Source organism: Coenobita brevimanus, chromosome 8 (assembly GCF_032717465.1).
Source record: "Coenobita brevimanus isolate Jiangsu-jjx chromosome 8, ASM3271746v2, whole genome shotgun sequence".
Classification (NCBI taxonomy): domain Eukaryota; kingdom Metazoa; phylum Arthropoda; class Malacostraca; order Decapoda; family Coenobitidae; genus Coenobita; species Coenobita brevimanus.
Genome location: NC_136961.1, coordinates 34,416,681 through 34,430,734, shown reverse-complemented (window position 1 = coordinate 34,430,734; position 14,054 = coordinate 34,416,681). Strand labels below are relative to the sequence as shown.

At 44.3% G+C, this 14,054-nt stretch overlaps 2 protein-coding genes across 2 annotated transcripts in view; both read left to right on the top strand.

The window, feature by feature from the left end:
* The window catches only part of LOC145407423 (uncharacterized), a 583,744-nt gene that overhangs the window by 35,218 nt on the left and 534,472 nt on the right, over positions 1-14,054 (top strand). The gene's annotated exons all lie outside the window — the stretch shown is intronic.
* Positions 5,724-14,054, top strand: part of LOC145406091 (glutamate receptor-like) — a gene marked incomplete at its 5' end in the record, with an annotated part of 94,397 nt that continues 86,066 nt past the window's right edge. Inside the window, one exon of the mRNA XM_080277285.1 lies at positions 5,724-5,839. Coding sequence (XP_080133411.1) covers positions 5,724-5,839 — 116 coding nt within the window. The remainder of the gene's footprint in view (positions 5,840-14,054) is intronic.

Here is a 14,054-nt window from a genome sequence, read left to right as displayed (position 1 = left end):
AAACAATACATACGTTCAGTGATGAATTATGCAAGCCCTGCCTGGGTTTCTAACCTGACCAAAACACACTACAACACTCTGCAGACCATACAGAACAAAGCCCTAAAAATAATCACAGGCTGCACAGCTACTACACCCAGAGACCACCTACATCAAGAAACCAGAGTCCTCAAAGTCAAGGATCACCTAGACATGAGAGGCACCCAGTTTCTTGCTGCAGCCTCCACAAACCCACAACATCCACTACAGTACATGGCAGCACATCCACCTACACCAAGGAACATCAAAACAACACCCAGCACACGATATCATACACAAATACTGTCAACTCTCCCCTCTCGCCCACCTCAGACCAGCTTCCAGAAGCATATCCACACTCAGATCACTCGCCGCTCCATTCAGTCACTTAAAGACAACACACAGCTGCATGCACAGCCTCCTGACATCCACTCTTCTGAATCCTATCTTCCTCGTGAGGACAGGGTCCACCTAGCCAGGCTACCAGAAGAGGCTGGATGACTCCGTCGCTGATGCCTGTCCAGGATGCAACACAGCACCCCATACTATTAAGCACATTATGGAAGACTGCATTGAACACAATCACCTACGCCAACAACACAACATACACTCTTTGAGAGCGCTGTGGGAAAGCCCGGTCTCGGCCATGGCCTTTCTAAGGGACTCGGGGCTGTTCAGCCAGACTGCCTAGGGAACAACTACTACTACCACCGAATGGCACCAACCACTTCCGTTTCCTTCTCGTCAATCACTGAAGAACCTGCCACTCCACTATGTCTGTGCACTCCCGCCATTTTCTCCACCGATTCAAATGCTTCACAGGTGTTTGTGATTTCTTCCATAGATTGCAACACTGGAATTTGCCGCAGTACTTCTGTTTTCATACTGATGTTGCACAGCCCCATCACAATGTTTTTTGATAGCATGAAATCGACGAGATTTGCAGAACACTGGGGGCACCTAAAATCACACTCTTCCACCTTGGTTCTACATTTCACCACATATAACACAAGTTATCATTGGGCTCCTTCATGCTCCCACAGTGCACCTGGGGCCCACCACCATGCTCCTCACCATGCCAACAGCCTCCTCTGTGCACATGGCCTCGAATCTATGCTTGGCCACCCATGCGTCCATGCATTGTTGCACCTCAGAGTCACACAGCAATCTTACATAACCAGCGGCCAAGGGTGGGACCCACCTGCAACCACTGCTGTATCACTGATGCTATGGGTCCACGCCTTGAACTGGGATTGCAGCATTCTCATGGTAGCCTTACCGGGAGTTGCAGGTGGTGCTGGCACTCATCACTGGGCCAGTGCTTCCGGGTGTAGGGCTTGGTACACTGGCTGGTAAGCTGTCCCCATCCCTGGAGGTAGTACCTGGGATGGTGGCAAATTGTACATGTTGCAGTGCACTTAGTCTTCCGGCACCACGTGGCAAAATCAGTCCTTTGGCTCTGGGTTCACCTACTTGGACACTCATGGCGCTGCCCGAGTCACATATAGAACTCCACTGTGCCATGCTGGGATGAGGACCAGGAGGGAGATAGAAACAGTGAAGCCAGCTTGAGATTAATTCTAAGAGGCCAAGGCATGGGTGCGTCTTATCACTAGCACGGCCTGAGTCAGGCTGCCCACCAAGCCCCAGGTGCGGGCCGGTGGCACATGTGGGAGCTCCACGTAGCAGGACGAGTTCCAGGGCAAGCACAAACTCCAACACAGTTGGATTAGGAAGCTGAGAAGTGTCAACGTTGGGGTGGGGGAGGGAGGTGCGAGAGGCAGACCGAGAAAGACCAGGGATGAGGTTATAGAAAGTGACCTTGGTGATAAGGAACTACTGAATGTGAAGGCTGCCAGAGGTCAAGCAGCATGGAGAGCCGCCATTAGGTGACCAAGGACATCATATTGAAGCATGTTGAAGCCTCTGTAAATGAAACGAAACCATTCATTATATATATATATATATATATATATATATATATATATATATATATACATATATATATGCATAGACTCTCTCTGTTTATACCTGAGAAGGATCTTAGTTTGATCGAAACTGTTGCCTTTTACAGATCACCATTTTTGTTTATATATATATATATAAGAAAATGTTCTGGAAAGAGGTGAAAAGAGTAAGACAGGGTGGAAGTAAAGTTAGCAGGGGAGTGAAAGATAAAAATGGTAGATTACTAGTGAAGAAGTGAGAAAAAGTGAGCAGATGGAGAGAACTATCTATCTATCTATCTATTGCCAGACGCCTCAATCCCGTTTGGGGTGGCCACAAACAAATCGCCTCCAAGTCGCCCTGTCCCCCGCTATTTCACTCCCCTGCTCCCAACTCACCCCCCCTCTCTCATATACCTCTCCACCCCATCTCTCCATCTCATCCTCGGCCTCCCCCTCCCTCTTTCCCCCTCCACCTCACTCACATACACTCTCTTCGTCAGTCTTTGACCCTCCATCCTCTCCACATGGCCAAACCACCTCAGTGTGTTCCTCATAACGCTTCCTATCACATCCACATCAACACCACAACGCTCCTTTATATCCTTATTCGTCAGCCTGTCTCTCCATGTGACTCCACAGGCTCCTCTTAAATAACTCATTTCCACGGCTCTCACTCTTGACTTGTGTCCTTCCAACAACGTCCAAGTTTCACTTCCGTATGTTAGAGTTGGTATCACAATACTGTCATGTAGTAACTTTTTCACTTCCATGCTCACTTCCCTGTTTCTTATCACTGCTTTCAAAGAACCAGCAACCTTTCTTCCCTGCTGTACCCTTTCAAGCACTTCACCCTCCAAACCTCCATCCTTACTCATCACACTACCCAAGTACTTAAACGTACTCACATTTTCCAATTCCTCACCATCCAACTTCGCTGTACATTCACTGACTTCACCTCTCTCAAAGACCATCACTTTACTCTTCCCTACATTCACCTTTAGATTCCGTTTCTTACACACTCTCTCAAACTCATCCACCAAGCCTTGCAGCTCCCCTTCGTCTTCACTCAACAACACGGTATCATCTGCAAACAACAGTACAGGGAGTTTCCAAACACTATCCTCTCTCACCAGGGCCACTCCAACATCCACTACCCTCCCTTGTACCTCTTTTATTACCCCATCCATGTACAGATTGAAGTACCATGGAGACATGACACATCCCTGTTTCAACCCAACTTTCAAAGAGAAAAATTCACTTAATTCACCATCCACACGCACTGCAGCCTTCGCACCATCGTACATACTCTTCACAGCATTCAACAACTTCCCATCTATTCCATATATTCTTAACACTTTCCACAATCCTAGTCTATCCACCCTGTCATATGCTTTCTCCAAATCCATGAAAGCCGCATACAACTTCTTTCCCTTCTCTAGAAACTTTTCCACTAAAGAGAACACTTCAAGGAATTTTTGAACATAGAGGATGGAAGTAATGCGAGTATAAGTGGCTGGGGAATGGCTGGGAGAAGGAGGGAGGTGAGAAGACAGGAAGAAATCAGTAGGATAGAAGTTGTGGAAGCAATGAAGAAAGTTAAATCGGGGAAAGCCACAGGAATTGATGGAGTGCGTGGTGAAATGCTGAAGCATTGGGGAGAGATAGGAGTAGAATGGATGTGGAAGATGTGCAGATTGGCCTGGGAGGAAGGTAGAGTCCCGGAGGATTGGAAGTCAGGTATAATTATTCCCTTGTACAAAGAAAAAGGGGAAAAAGAAGTGTGTGGTAATCATAGGGGCATTTGTCTTCTTGGTATAATAGGAAAAGTGTATGGTAGGATACTTATTGACAGAGTTAGAGAAAGAACAGAGAAATTAGTTGGAGAAGAACAGGGAGGCTTTAGGAAGGGAAGAGGTTGTGTAGATCAGATATTCATTCCTAGATCTTTAGTGGAAAAGTTTCTAGAGAAGGGAAAGAAGTTGTACGCAGCTTTCATGGATTTGGAGAAAGCATATGACAGGGTGGATAGACAAGGATTGTGGAAAGTGTTAAGAATATATGGAGTAGATGGGAAGTTGTTGAATGCTGTGAGGAGTATGTACGATGGTGTGAAGGCTGCAGTGCGTGTGGATGGTGAACTAAGTGAATTTTTCTCTTTGAAAGTTGGGTTGAAACAGGGATGTGTCATGTCTCCATGGTTGTTCAATGTGAACATGGATGGGGTAATAAAAAAGGTACAAGGTAAGGTAGTGAATGTTGGAGTGTCCCTGGTGAGAGAGGATAGTGTTTGGAAACTCACTGTACTGTTGTTTGCAGATGATACTGTGTTGTTGAGTGAAGACGAAGGGGAGCTGCAAGGCTTGGTGGATGAGTTTGGGAGAGTGTGTAAGAAACGGAATCTAAAGGTGAATGTAGGGAAGAGTAAAGTGATGGTCTTTGAGAGAGGTGAAGTCAGTGAATGTACAGCGAGGTTGGATGGTGAGAAATTGGAAAATGTGAGTACGTTTAAGTACTTGGGTAGTGTGATGAGTAAGGATGGAGGTTTGGAGGGTGAAATGCTTGAAAGGGAACAGCAGGGAAGAAAGGTTGCTGGTTCTTTGAAAGCAATGATAAGAAACAGGGAAGTGAGCATGGAAGTGAAAAAGTTACTACATGACAGTATTGTGATACCAACTCTAACGTATGGAAGTGAAGCTTGGACGTTGTTGGAAGGACACAAGTCAAGAGTGAGAGCAGTGGAAATGAGTTATTTAAGAGGAGCCTGTGGAGTCACATGGAGAGACAGGCTGACGAATGAGGATATAAAGGAACGTTGTGGTATGGATGTGGATGTGATAGGAAGCGTTATGAGGAACACACTGAGGTGGTTTGGCCATGTGGAGAGGATGGAGGGTGAAAAACTGACGAAGAGAGTGTATGTGAGTGAGGTGGAGGGCGGAAGAGGGAGGGGGAGGCCGAGGATGAGATGGAGGGATGGGGTGGAGAGGTATATGAGAGAGGGGGGTGTGAGTTGGGAGCAGGGCAGTGAAATGGTGGGGGACAGGGCGACTTGGAGGCGATTTGTTTGTGGCCACCCCAAACGGGATTGAGGCGTCTGGCGATAGATAGATAGATAGAAAGCGTGTTATCCCTTTGTGTAGAAATGATGGTAGTGTGAAGTATAGATACATGATAAATGTCAGTATATTACTGTACTCTACTTAAGCCCCGTCCACATGGTGCCTAAAACATTGCCAGAAACAATGCTAGAAACATGCCAGGAACGTGCTATATACCTGCTTCCAAACGCGCCTGAAACATGTTCGTAAACTTGCTGGACTGGTTATCCCCAAACCTGTTCCCGGCAAGAAACGTTCACACCAGTGATGATAGCATGTCTCAAAACAAGTTTACGCGTTTGAAAGTCCAAAGGAGATACTTCAAACATGTATGTAAAAACATGTCGGAAGTGGTGTTTCGAACATGCCTCAAAACTCGTTTCAGGCTCGTGTCAATGGGACCCTAGAATTTAGATTTGCATATCCATTACATTATAGTTGAAGTCTATATATCAATATACATTTTTGTGTGATCAAAGTTTGAATTGAAACCAATATATAAGCAATGTTTAGAACAATGAACGGAGGTTTTGTTTAGCTGGTGACGAGGTTGTATTGCGTGACTGTGGTGGTGGTGAGTGATGACCCAGCCTTCCTCGCCGCCTTTGCTGAGTTCTCCTTCAAGACCCACCTCCTGCTTGTCCAGACAACGAGACTGCTAGCCTTCACTCGCCTGCCTGTCCACCATCTCCACACTCTACACCACCTTTACAAGACCCTATCACGTACAAATTCACTCATCGCCGTCATCGATGACAACTCTACTGAATGCAGGTAATTTTCGTCAACCAAAACATCAACATCATAGCCATTATGTCATACTAACTGTCATAACTGATAAATAATATGATTACTACTACTACTTCTACTACTACTGCTACTACTACTACTGCTGCTGCTGCTGCTGCTGCTGTTACAACTACTCTTACTTTAGGTGTCAAATCGCATTCAGAGAAGTACCTTGATCCATCCATCCACCAAGGATGAAACTGAGGAATGGGATGGACAGGTATATGTGATGGTGTGAATTGGATAATGGGCAACCTGATGGAGGAGAAGTGTGATATTCAGGCGATACGTTCGTGGCAACTCCATCGGTATTAATTCGTCTGGCTATATAAATCAAATACTCATCTTCAACATCATTTTCATCGTCATCCAGGTTTACACTTTAAAAAACGAGGAGTATACTGGACTTTCCAGAGACAGGAAAATAAAACCATGGAACTGGACAGCTACAGCGCTAAGTGAAACGGGCCATACATCCAATCTATATATCTATTGCCAGACGCCTTAATCCCGTGAGAAGTGGCCACAAACCACAAACAAATTGCCTCCATGTCGCTCGGTCCCCCGCCATTTCGCTGCCTTCCCCCTCCGCTCACAGTCCCCTCTCATATATATATATATATATATATATATATATATATATATATATATATATACGGTATATATAAAGTATATATATATATATATATATATATATATATATATATATATATATATATATATATATATATTTGTATGTATATCGTTTTCGTTTTCGTTTTTAAAGGCTCCAACATGCTTGCATGTGTCGGCCTTGGTCACCTAATGGCGGCTCTCCATGCTGCACGATCCATTGCAGCCTCCCTGTTCAGTCCCTTATCCCTAAGGTCACACTTAATGACCTCGTCCTATGTCTTTCTCGGTCTACCCCTTATAACCCCACCCCAAATATTAACACTTCTCACCTTCTTCACCCAATTATCATCCCCCATCCTCTCCACATGTCCAAACCACCTCAATCTACCTCTCCTTATCACAACACCAATACACTCCAGTCCCATCCTACCTCTCAACTCTTCCATTGTAAACCCAGCCCCTCCAGGCCTTGGACGCAGGGACGCACTGCACATCCACCTAATCATTGTCGTTTCTGTACGTCTGAGCCGGCGAATATCTTCCTCCTTCACTGCCCAGGTCTCACTGCCATACAGCATTACACTCCTAACACATGCTGCATACAAAGACCCCTTAGCACGTAGGGAGAGCCCTCTCAATGTCAGGAGAGGCAAGAGCTCCCTGAACTTCTTCCAACCACTTCTCACCCTAGCCACAGAGCTAGCTCCAGCCCCACCTCCAGCACACAATATGTCTCCCAAATAACAAAACTCTTCCACACACTCAAGAGATTCACCAGCAAGTTCAATCCTTTCACGTCTGACAATCTCCACCTGCTCACCCCGGCACGCCGCACACATAAAATCAGCATTATCTCGCAGTCTACCTCTGATACCACTACATCTCTTATGCTCCCATTTATCACTCACACCGCACAAGATGGAATTACTTCCCACGCCCTTGTGGCAAACTGCACATGGCCACTCTCCCTCGTCCTTGACAGTACCGCCACCAACCCTAGATATCATCACTTTTGTTTTATCTGCATTTACCCTTAAACCCTTTTGCCCCATACCATCTCTCCACTTCCTAAACCTTTCCTCCGCCTCCCTTTCATTCTCTGCAATCAACACCAAATCATCAGCATACAACAACTCCCACGGGAGTCCGTTTCTAAAGTCACGTGAAAGGGCTTCAAGTACCATGATAAACAACATGGGACTCAAGACTGACCCCTGATGCACACCAACATTCACGGAAAACTCATCACTCAAATCTCCATTCACTCTCACCTGGGTGTGAGCACCCACATACATGGCCAAAACCACCCTAACCAGCCACTCCTCCAAGCCAAGCTTTCTCATTGCCCACTTCACCACCTCTCTAAGGACTCTGTCAAAGGCCTTTTCCAAATCAACAAAAACAAAATAAAGGTCCCTTCTCCTATCAATATATTTTTCCTGAAGATGTCGAACAATGAATATGGCATCAGTGGTCCCCCTACCTGGCATAAATCCAAACTGCATCTCATCAATATTCACTCTTTCTCTAATCATACCTTCTAAAACTCTCTCCATTACCTTCATTATCTGATCTAAGAGCTTTATACCTTTATAATTTCCTCTTTCCAGGGCACCACCCTTTCCTTTATACACATTTACAATTACACTCTTCAGACAATCATCTGGGACAACACACTCATAAATAATCCTATTTATCAGGTCAGTGACTAAACTCACCCCTATATCATCTGAGGCCTTCAACATTTCGGCAGTCAACCCAGACACACCTGCTGCCTTCCCCACCCTCATCCTGCCTATTGCCTCACTCACAGTAGCAGTATCAATCAAAGGCCAAGGGCCAGACACTGGATCTGCTGGCTCCAAACCTTCCCTGTCCCAGTCAAACTCCTCATTCAACAACCGATTATAATGCTCTCTCCATGCATCTTTAATATCCTCGCTGTTCACCACTACCCTTCCTTCATCATTCTTCACACAGTGCTCACCTATGATATTCCGATTATCCCTCTTCACCTGACCTGCCACCCTAAATATATTTTTCCTTTCCCCATGATTTAGGTTATCAAGTAATTGTCTCTGTGACTCAGACTTTGCCCTGTATACCTCTCTTCTAGCCCTATGCTTGGCAGCCAAATATTCCTCTTTGCTACCACCCTTCTTCCATTCCCGGAAAAGCCTTCTTTTCTCCTTAATTGCAGCTTCTACACCCTCATCACACCACCAAGTTACTTTATGTCTTGGTGGTCCTCTTGTCCAGCCGCATGTTACGTCAGTAACTCTCAAGAAATTGTTCTTGAGGGCCCTGTACTGTTCATTAACGCCTCTGTCCACAGCTCCCTGTTCAGCCACCACTCTCCTCAACTCGCTATAGAAGGCATCCCTTACTACTTGGTTTTTCAGCTTCCATATTTTCCTCCTAGGTACATAAGTCCTCTTTTTCATCACTTGTTCTTTAAGCACCATATCACAAATCAATAGTTTGTGCTGCTGCACACACTCCTCACTTCCTATACCTTTAACACCGCTCACTAACCTCCTATCGGCCTTCCTAACCAGAAAATAATCTATGTGACTGCTATTTCCCCCAGACTCATATGTAATTAACCTACTGTCTCTTTTCCTAAAATATGTGTTGCACACAATCATGTCCGTTGCCTCCCCAAACTCGAGTATCCTTTCCCCTTCTGCATTCCTTAGACCATACGCACATCCCCCATGCACTCTTTCATAACCTTGTGCTGCTTCACCTACGTGACCATTTAAGTCCCCTCCCAAAATCACTATCTCATCATCCCGCATACCACCCACTACACGTATTAAATCATTCCAAAATCTATCTTTCTCTGATTCATACATATATATATATATATATATATATATATATATATATATATATATATATATATATATATATATATATATATATATATATATATATATATATATATATATATATATATATATATATATATATATAAATAAATATATATATATATATATATATATATATATATATATATATTTATTTGTATGTATAAATATTATGTGTGTGTGTGTGTATGGAGCCTCTGTGGTATAGTGGTAGAGTGTGCGTTGAGCACGCTGGTGAGCGCGAGTTCGCCTCCCGCCAGAGTTGTAAAAATTTGGGATTCAGTTCACCAAGCCACTTGCTACTTTGGCGGACACAAAGGGTGCTCTGGTTGAACCAGTGTCGCATACTAGTATGCTTGCACCCAATCGGCTTAAGGTGGGCCGATTACACTAATTTTATAGACTACACACACATCCAAAGCCACTACAACACTACAATCACAATCACAAGCACTTGTCACCCTACGTACAGTCTCTACCAGACAGCCTAAGCCACTGGGTAGAGATACATTGGCTGTATCGTCCCTGCTTCGGTAGGGATAAGCCGGTCCTACAGTGGACCTCAACGGCTGATGATGATGATGATGATATATATATATATATATATATATATATATATATGCGCCAAAGACAGAACCAAAGGTCAGAAGCCTGCAAATTCCTTCATGAAAAAACAAAAACAACATAAGAGAGCCAAATTCAAGTCCATTCATTTCGAGATGCCTGGACACACTGCGTTGGAAAGACTGCAGATCATAGGCAGTAGGAAAAACAAAAAGAGGTAGACAGTTCCAGAGTTGACATGTTGCATACATGAAGGACTAAGAGTAGCGGTTAACTCCCGCATTAGAGAGTTGGACACAAAAGGGATGAGAGTTTGTTGCTAGGCGGGTGCTACGTGCCTGCCGTAGTGGTGGAGGGATGCAAGCAGACACTTAAGAGGGACCATTAAGTAGCGATGGAAAAGAGATAAAGATGCAATAGTGCAATGAAGAGACAGAGGTTGAAGGGAGGATTTGAATTTCATTACAGCAGACTTTACTGATCTACCAGAAGACCCGCCGACATGTCATAAAAATACCCCCGCTGATACCAATACACCAGTCCTGTATGAGACAGCCCTAGCATGTATTCAATATGGACGGTGGGTGCTAGCGCCGAAGTGGTGAAATGTTGAGGTGTACGATATGTGGGAGGACTACTGGGCCTTGTGAGCAGGCTGAGAAGCCTATGCCCAGAGTCGAGCACATAAAAAAAAAGAAAAAAAAAGGGGAGAGTTAATGAAACGAAAAGCCTTTGACTCCACATTACTGCGAAGAGTTGTGTGCTGGAAGCCTCACCACACATTAGCGTTATGAACTCAACAGTGCAGGGGTAATGAAGGTACGGAGTCGGCTTAGCACACCCAATCTCTTGGAAGCAAATTTGACAAGGAAGGTAATATGTTCTTTCCCAGATAAATCCAGAGAGAATACAACCGCAAGTATGTTTAAAGATGATGCAGGATTGAGCTGGATATTGTTCAAAATTAGAGGATACTCCTGAGGTAGATTTTGTTAGGTTGACAGATGAATGAATTGATTTTTTGATGCATTAAGAACAACAAGGTTACTTTTATCCCAATCAGAGACATGAGCTAAGTCAGACATTAAGTGTGCCATAGCCTCATCCTTTACTTGTTGAAGCAACTGCTGAGATGAATGCTGCAGGAAGCAAATGGAAAGATGAAGGGAGGAGTTATAAGGGTATGAGTGGAAAGATTTAGATTTACAGCTTAGATAGTCATTGATGAATAAAAGGAAGAAAGTTGGTGATAAACAGAGCAGTAAGGAACACCACTACTGACAGCTCTAGGGGAAGAACAGTGGCCGTCTGCAGCAGCAGCTATAAAATGACCAGAAAGGAAGCTAGAGATGAAGGCACAGATTGAAGGATAGAAACCATTGGAAAGTAATTTGGAAATTAAAGATTTATGCCAGACTCGATCGAAAGTCGTTGACATGTCAAATGCAATAGCAATGCGCTCTCCAAAGTCCCGAAAGGAGGATGACCAGGAGTCTGAAAGGTAGGTGAGAAGATCAACAGTGGAGCATCCCTGGCAGAACCCATACTGATGTTCAGAAAGAAGGTTATCATAGGAAAGATCCTTTATTTATTTTTTGTTGTTGTTGTAAAGAACGGACACGAAAACTTTTGAAATTAAGGATGTTACAGCAGTTTGGCGATAGTTAGAGGACTGGGAATGGTCACCCTTCTTTGGGACAGGCTGAATTAGAGCAAAGTTCCAGCAAGAAGGAAAGGTGCTGGTTGACAGACAAAGACAAAAGAGTTTACCAAGGCAGGGTGTAAGCACAGAAGCATAGTTCATGAGGACAACACATGGGACCCTATCAGGCCCATAGGCATTGTTAATACTGAGGCCAGTGATAGAAGAAAATACTTCAATTCACGAAATTTTAATGTTGGACATGAGGAGGTCGGAGGGCAGAGGAGATGGAGGGACAGCACCAGAATGGTCTAAGGTGGAGTTGGAGGAAAAGGTCTGATCTAAGATTTCTGCTATATCCGTAGAAAAAATAGGGACAGAGCCATCAGACTGGAAAAGAGGAGGGAAAGATGATGAGGTAATGATGTTAGAAAGGTTTCTGGCAAGGTGCCTGAAGGAGTGGGAAGAATTCGAGTTGGGGAGTTCAGAGTATTGAGTATGGATGATATATATATATATATATGTTTTTTTTAGTAAGGCGAAGACAGCATAATTCTTGGCAGAAACATAAAAATGGTGACATTCAGGAGTGATTGGCCCTGGTACCTTTTGTAGGCCTTCTCCTTGTTGTAGACAGCATTAGAACAAGTGTGATATAATCAAGGTTATTTTTTTGCATTATACAGTGTAGTGAAAGGATATGAGAAAGGAATATATGCTTCCATGCCCGTGAGAACAACCTCCGTAATGCGCAAGGCACACTCAGACGGCGCTCGGCCATGGAATAAAAAATCATTCCAGGGAAAATCAAAGAAGTACTGCCTGAGGGCCTCCCAATCAGCAGCTCCAAAGTCCCACAACCGACGTTTCTTTGGAGGGTCCACAGGCCGTACTGGAGCAATAGGACAGGTTAAGGTGATACGATTGCGGTCAGAGGAGCACAATGGAGTGGAAAGATTTACAGTGTAAGCAGAAGGATTAGTTGTAAGGAAGAGGTCAAGTATGTTGTAACTCTCTCCAAGGTGGTCAGGGATATGGGTAGGGTGCTGAACAAGCTGCACTAGGTTATTAAGGATAGAAAAGATGTAGGCCTGTTCACCAGATGGATCAGTGAAAGGAGATGAGACGCAAAGGTGGTGGTGAACACTGAAATCTCCTAGAATGGAGATTTTAGAGAAAGTAGAAATGGATAGGATGTTTTCCATCGCAGATGTAAGAAAGTCAAGAATTTTCTAAAGTTAGTAGAAGTAGGGTACAAGTAAACAGCACAGATATATTTAGCCAGAGAACGACAGGAAAGCTGAAGCCAGAGAGTAGTGAATTCAGAAGAATCAAGTTCACGAACACGAGGGCAAAATAAGTCTTTGCGTATAGATACGGAACAGCCACTTTGACTTTATATCGAGTATTGAGAAAGCAGGAGGATACAGAGAAGGATTTCTATCAGTTGCCTCAGACAGCTGAGTCTCAGTTAGGATGAGAAGGTGAGGGTTAGAGGAGGAGAGGTGGTGCTCCCGCCTCGAATGTTGCAGGAAAGAAGAAGTGAAGCACACAATGGTTCCAGGCATCTCGCTGGGTCGTCACCGGGAGAGGGGCACATGGTGGGGGCATTTACGTCCCTCCCCCCCACCAGGGGACTCCGAGGCTTGGTTGAACAATGCCCTTTTTTGTTAATTTTGCGTAGGATGTGTAGTGTGTAACGTGCATGTAGTTTGGCATTGACAGTTGGAAAAACTTGTATTGGAGAGTATGTTTGCCTACTGTCTGTGCTACTGAAACACTGAAAAAGATTCAGCAAAGGGAGATGGTCAGGAACTAGTCCCGAGGGCTGATGAAACGAGAGCTCCAGCTCTCCCTGTCACAAGCTTTCCATCCTTCTTTCCATATCTCATCCTTGTCATTCACATGCCTCTCCCCCACTCCACTTAACTCACATACATTCTCCTCGTTAGTCTCCTGCTCTCTATCCCCTCCACAAGGCCAAATCACTTCAGTTTATATCTCCTAATGCTTTGAATCACATCCACATCCACACAACAATGCTCATTCACATCCTCATTTGTCATTCTGTCTCTCCAGGTAACTCCACAAGCTCCTCTGAAATAACTCGTTCCCACTGCTTTCACTCTTGGATTGTGTCCTTCCAACAAGGTCCAAGCTTCGCTTCCATACGTTAGAGCTGGTATCACAATATTATCATGCAGCGACTTCTTTTACCTCCATTCTCACTTCTTTATTTCTTATCACTGCACTCAAAGAAAGAGCACCCTTTCTTCCCTGTTGTACCCTTTCAAACACTTTATCCTCCAAACTTCCATCCATACTACCCAGGTACCTAACTGAACTCTCATTTTACATTTCCTCATCATCCAACCACACTGTGGATTCAGTTACTTAATTTCTCTCAAAGACCAAAACTTTAGTCTTCCCTACATTCATCATTAGATTCCGTTTCTTACACACTCTTCTAAACTCATTCATCAAACCTTGCAGACCCCGTTTGTAT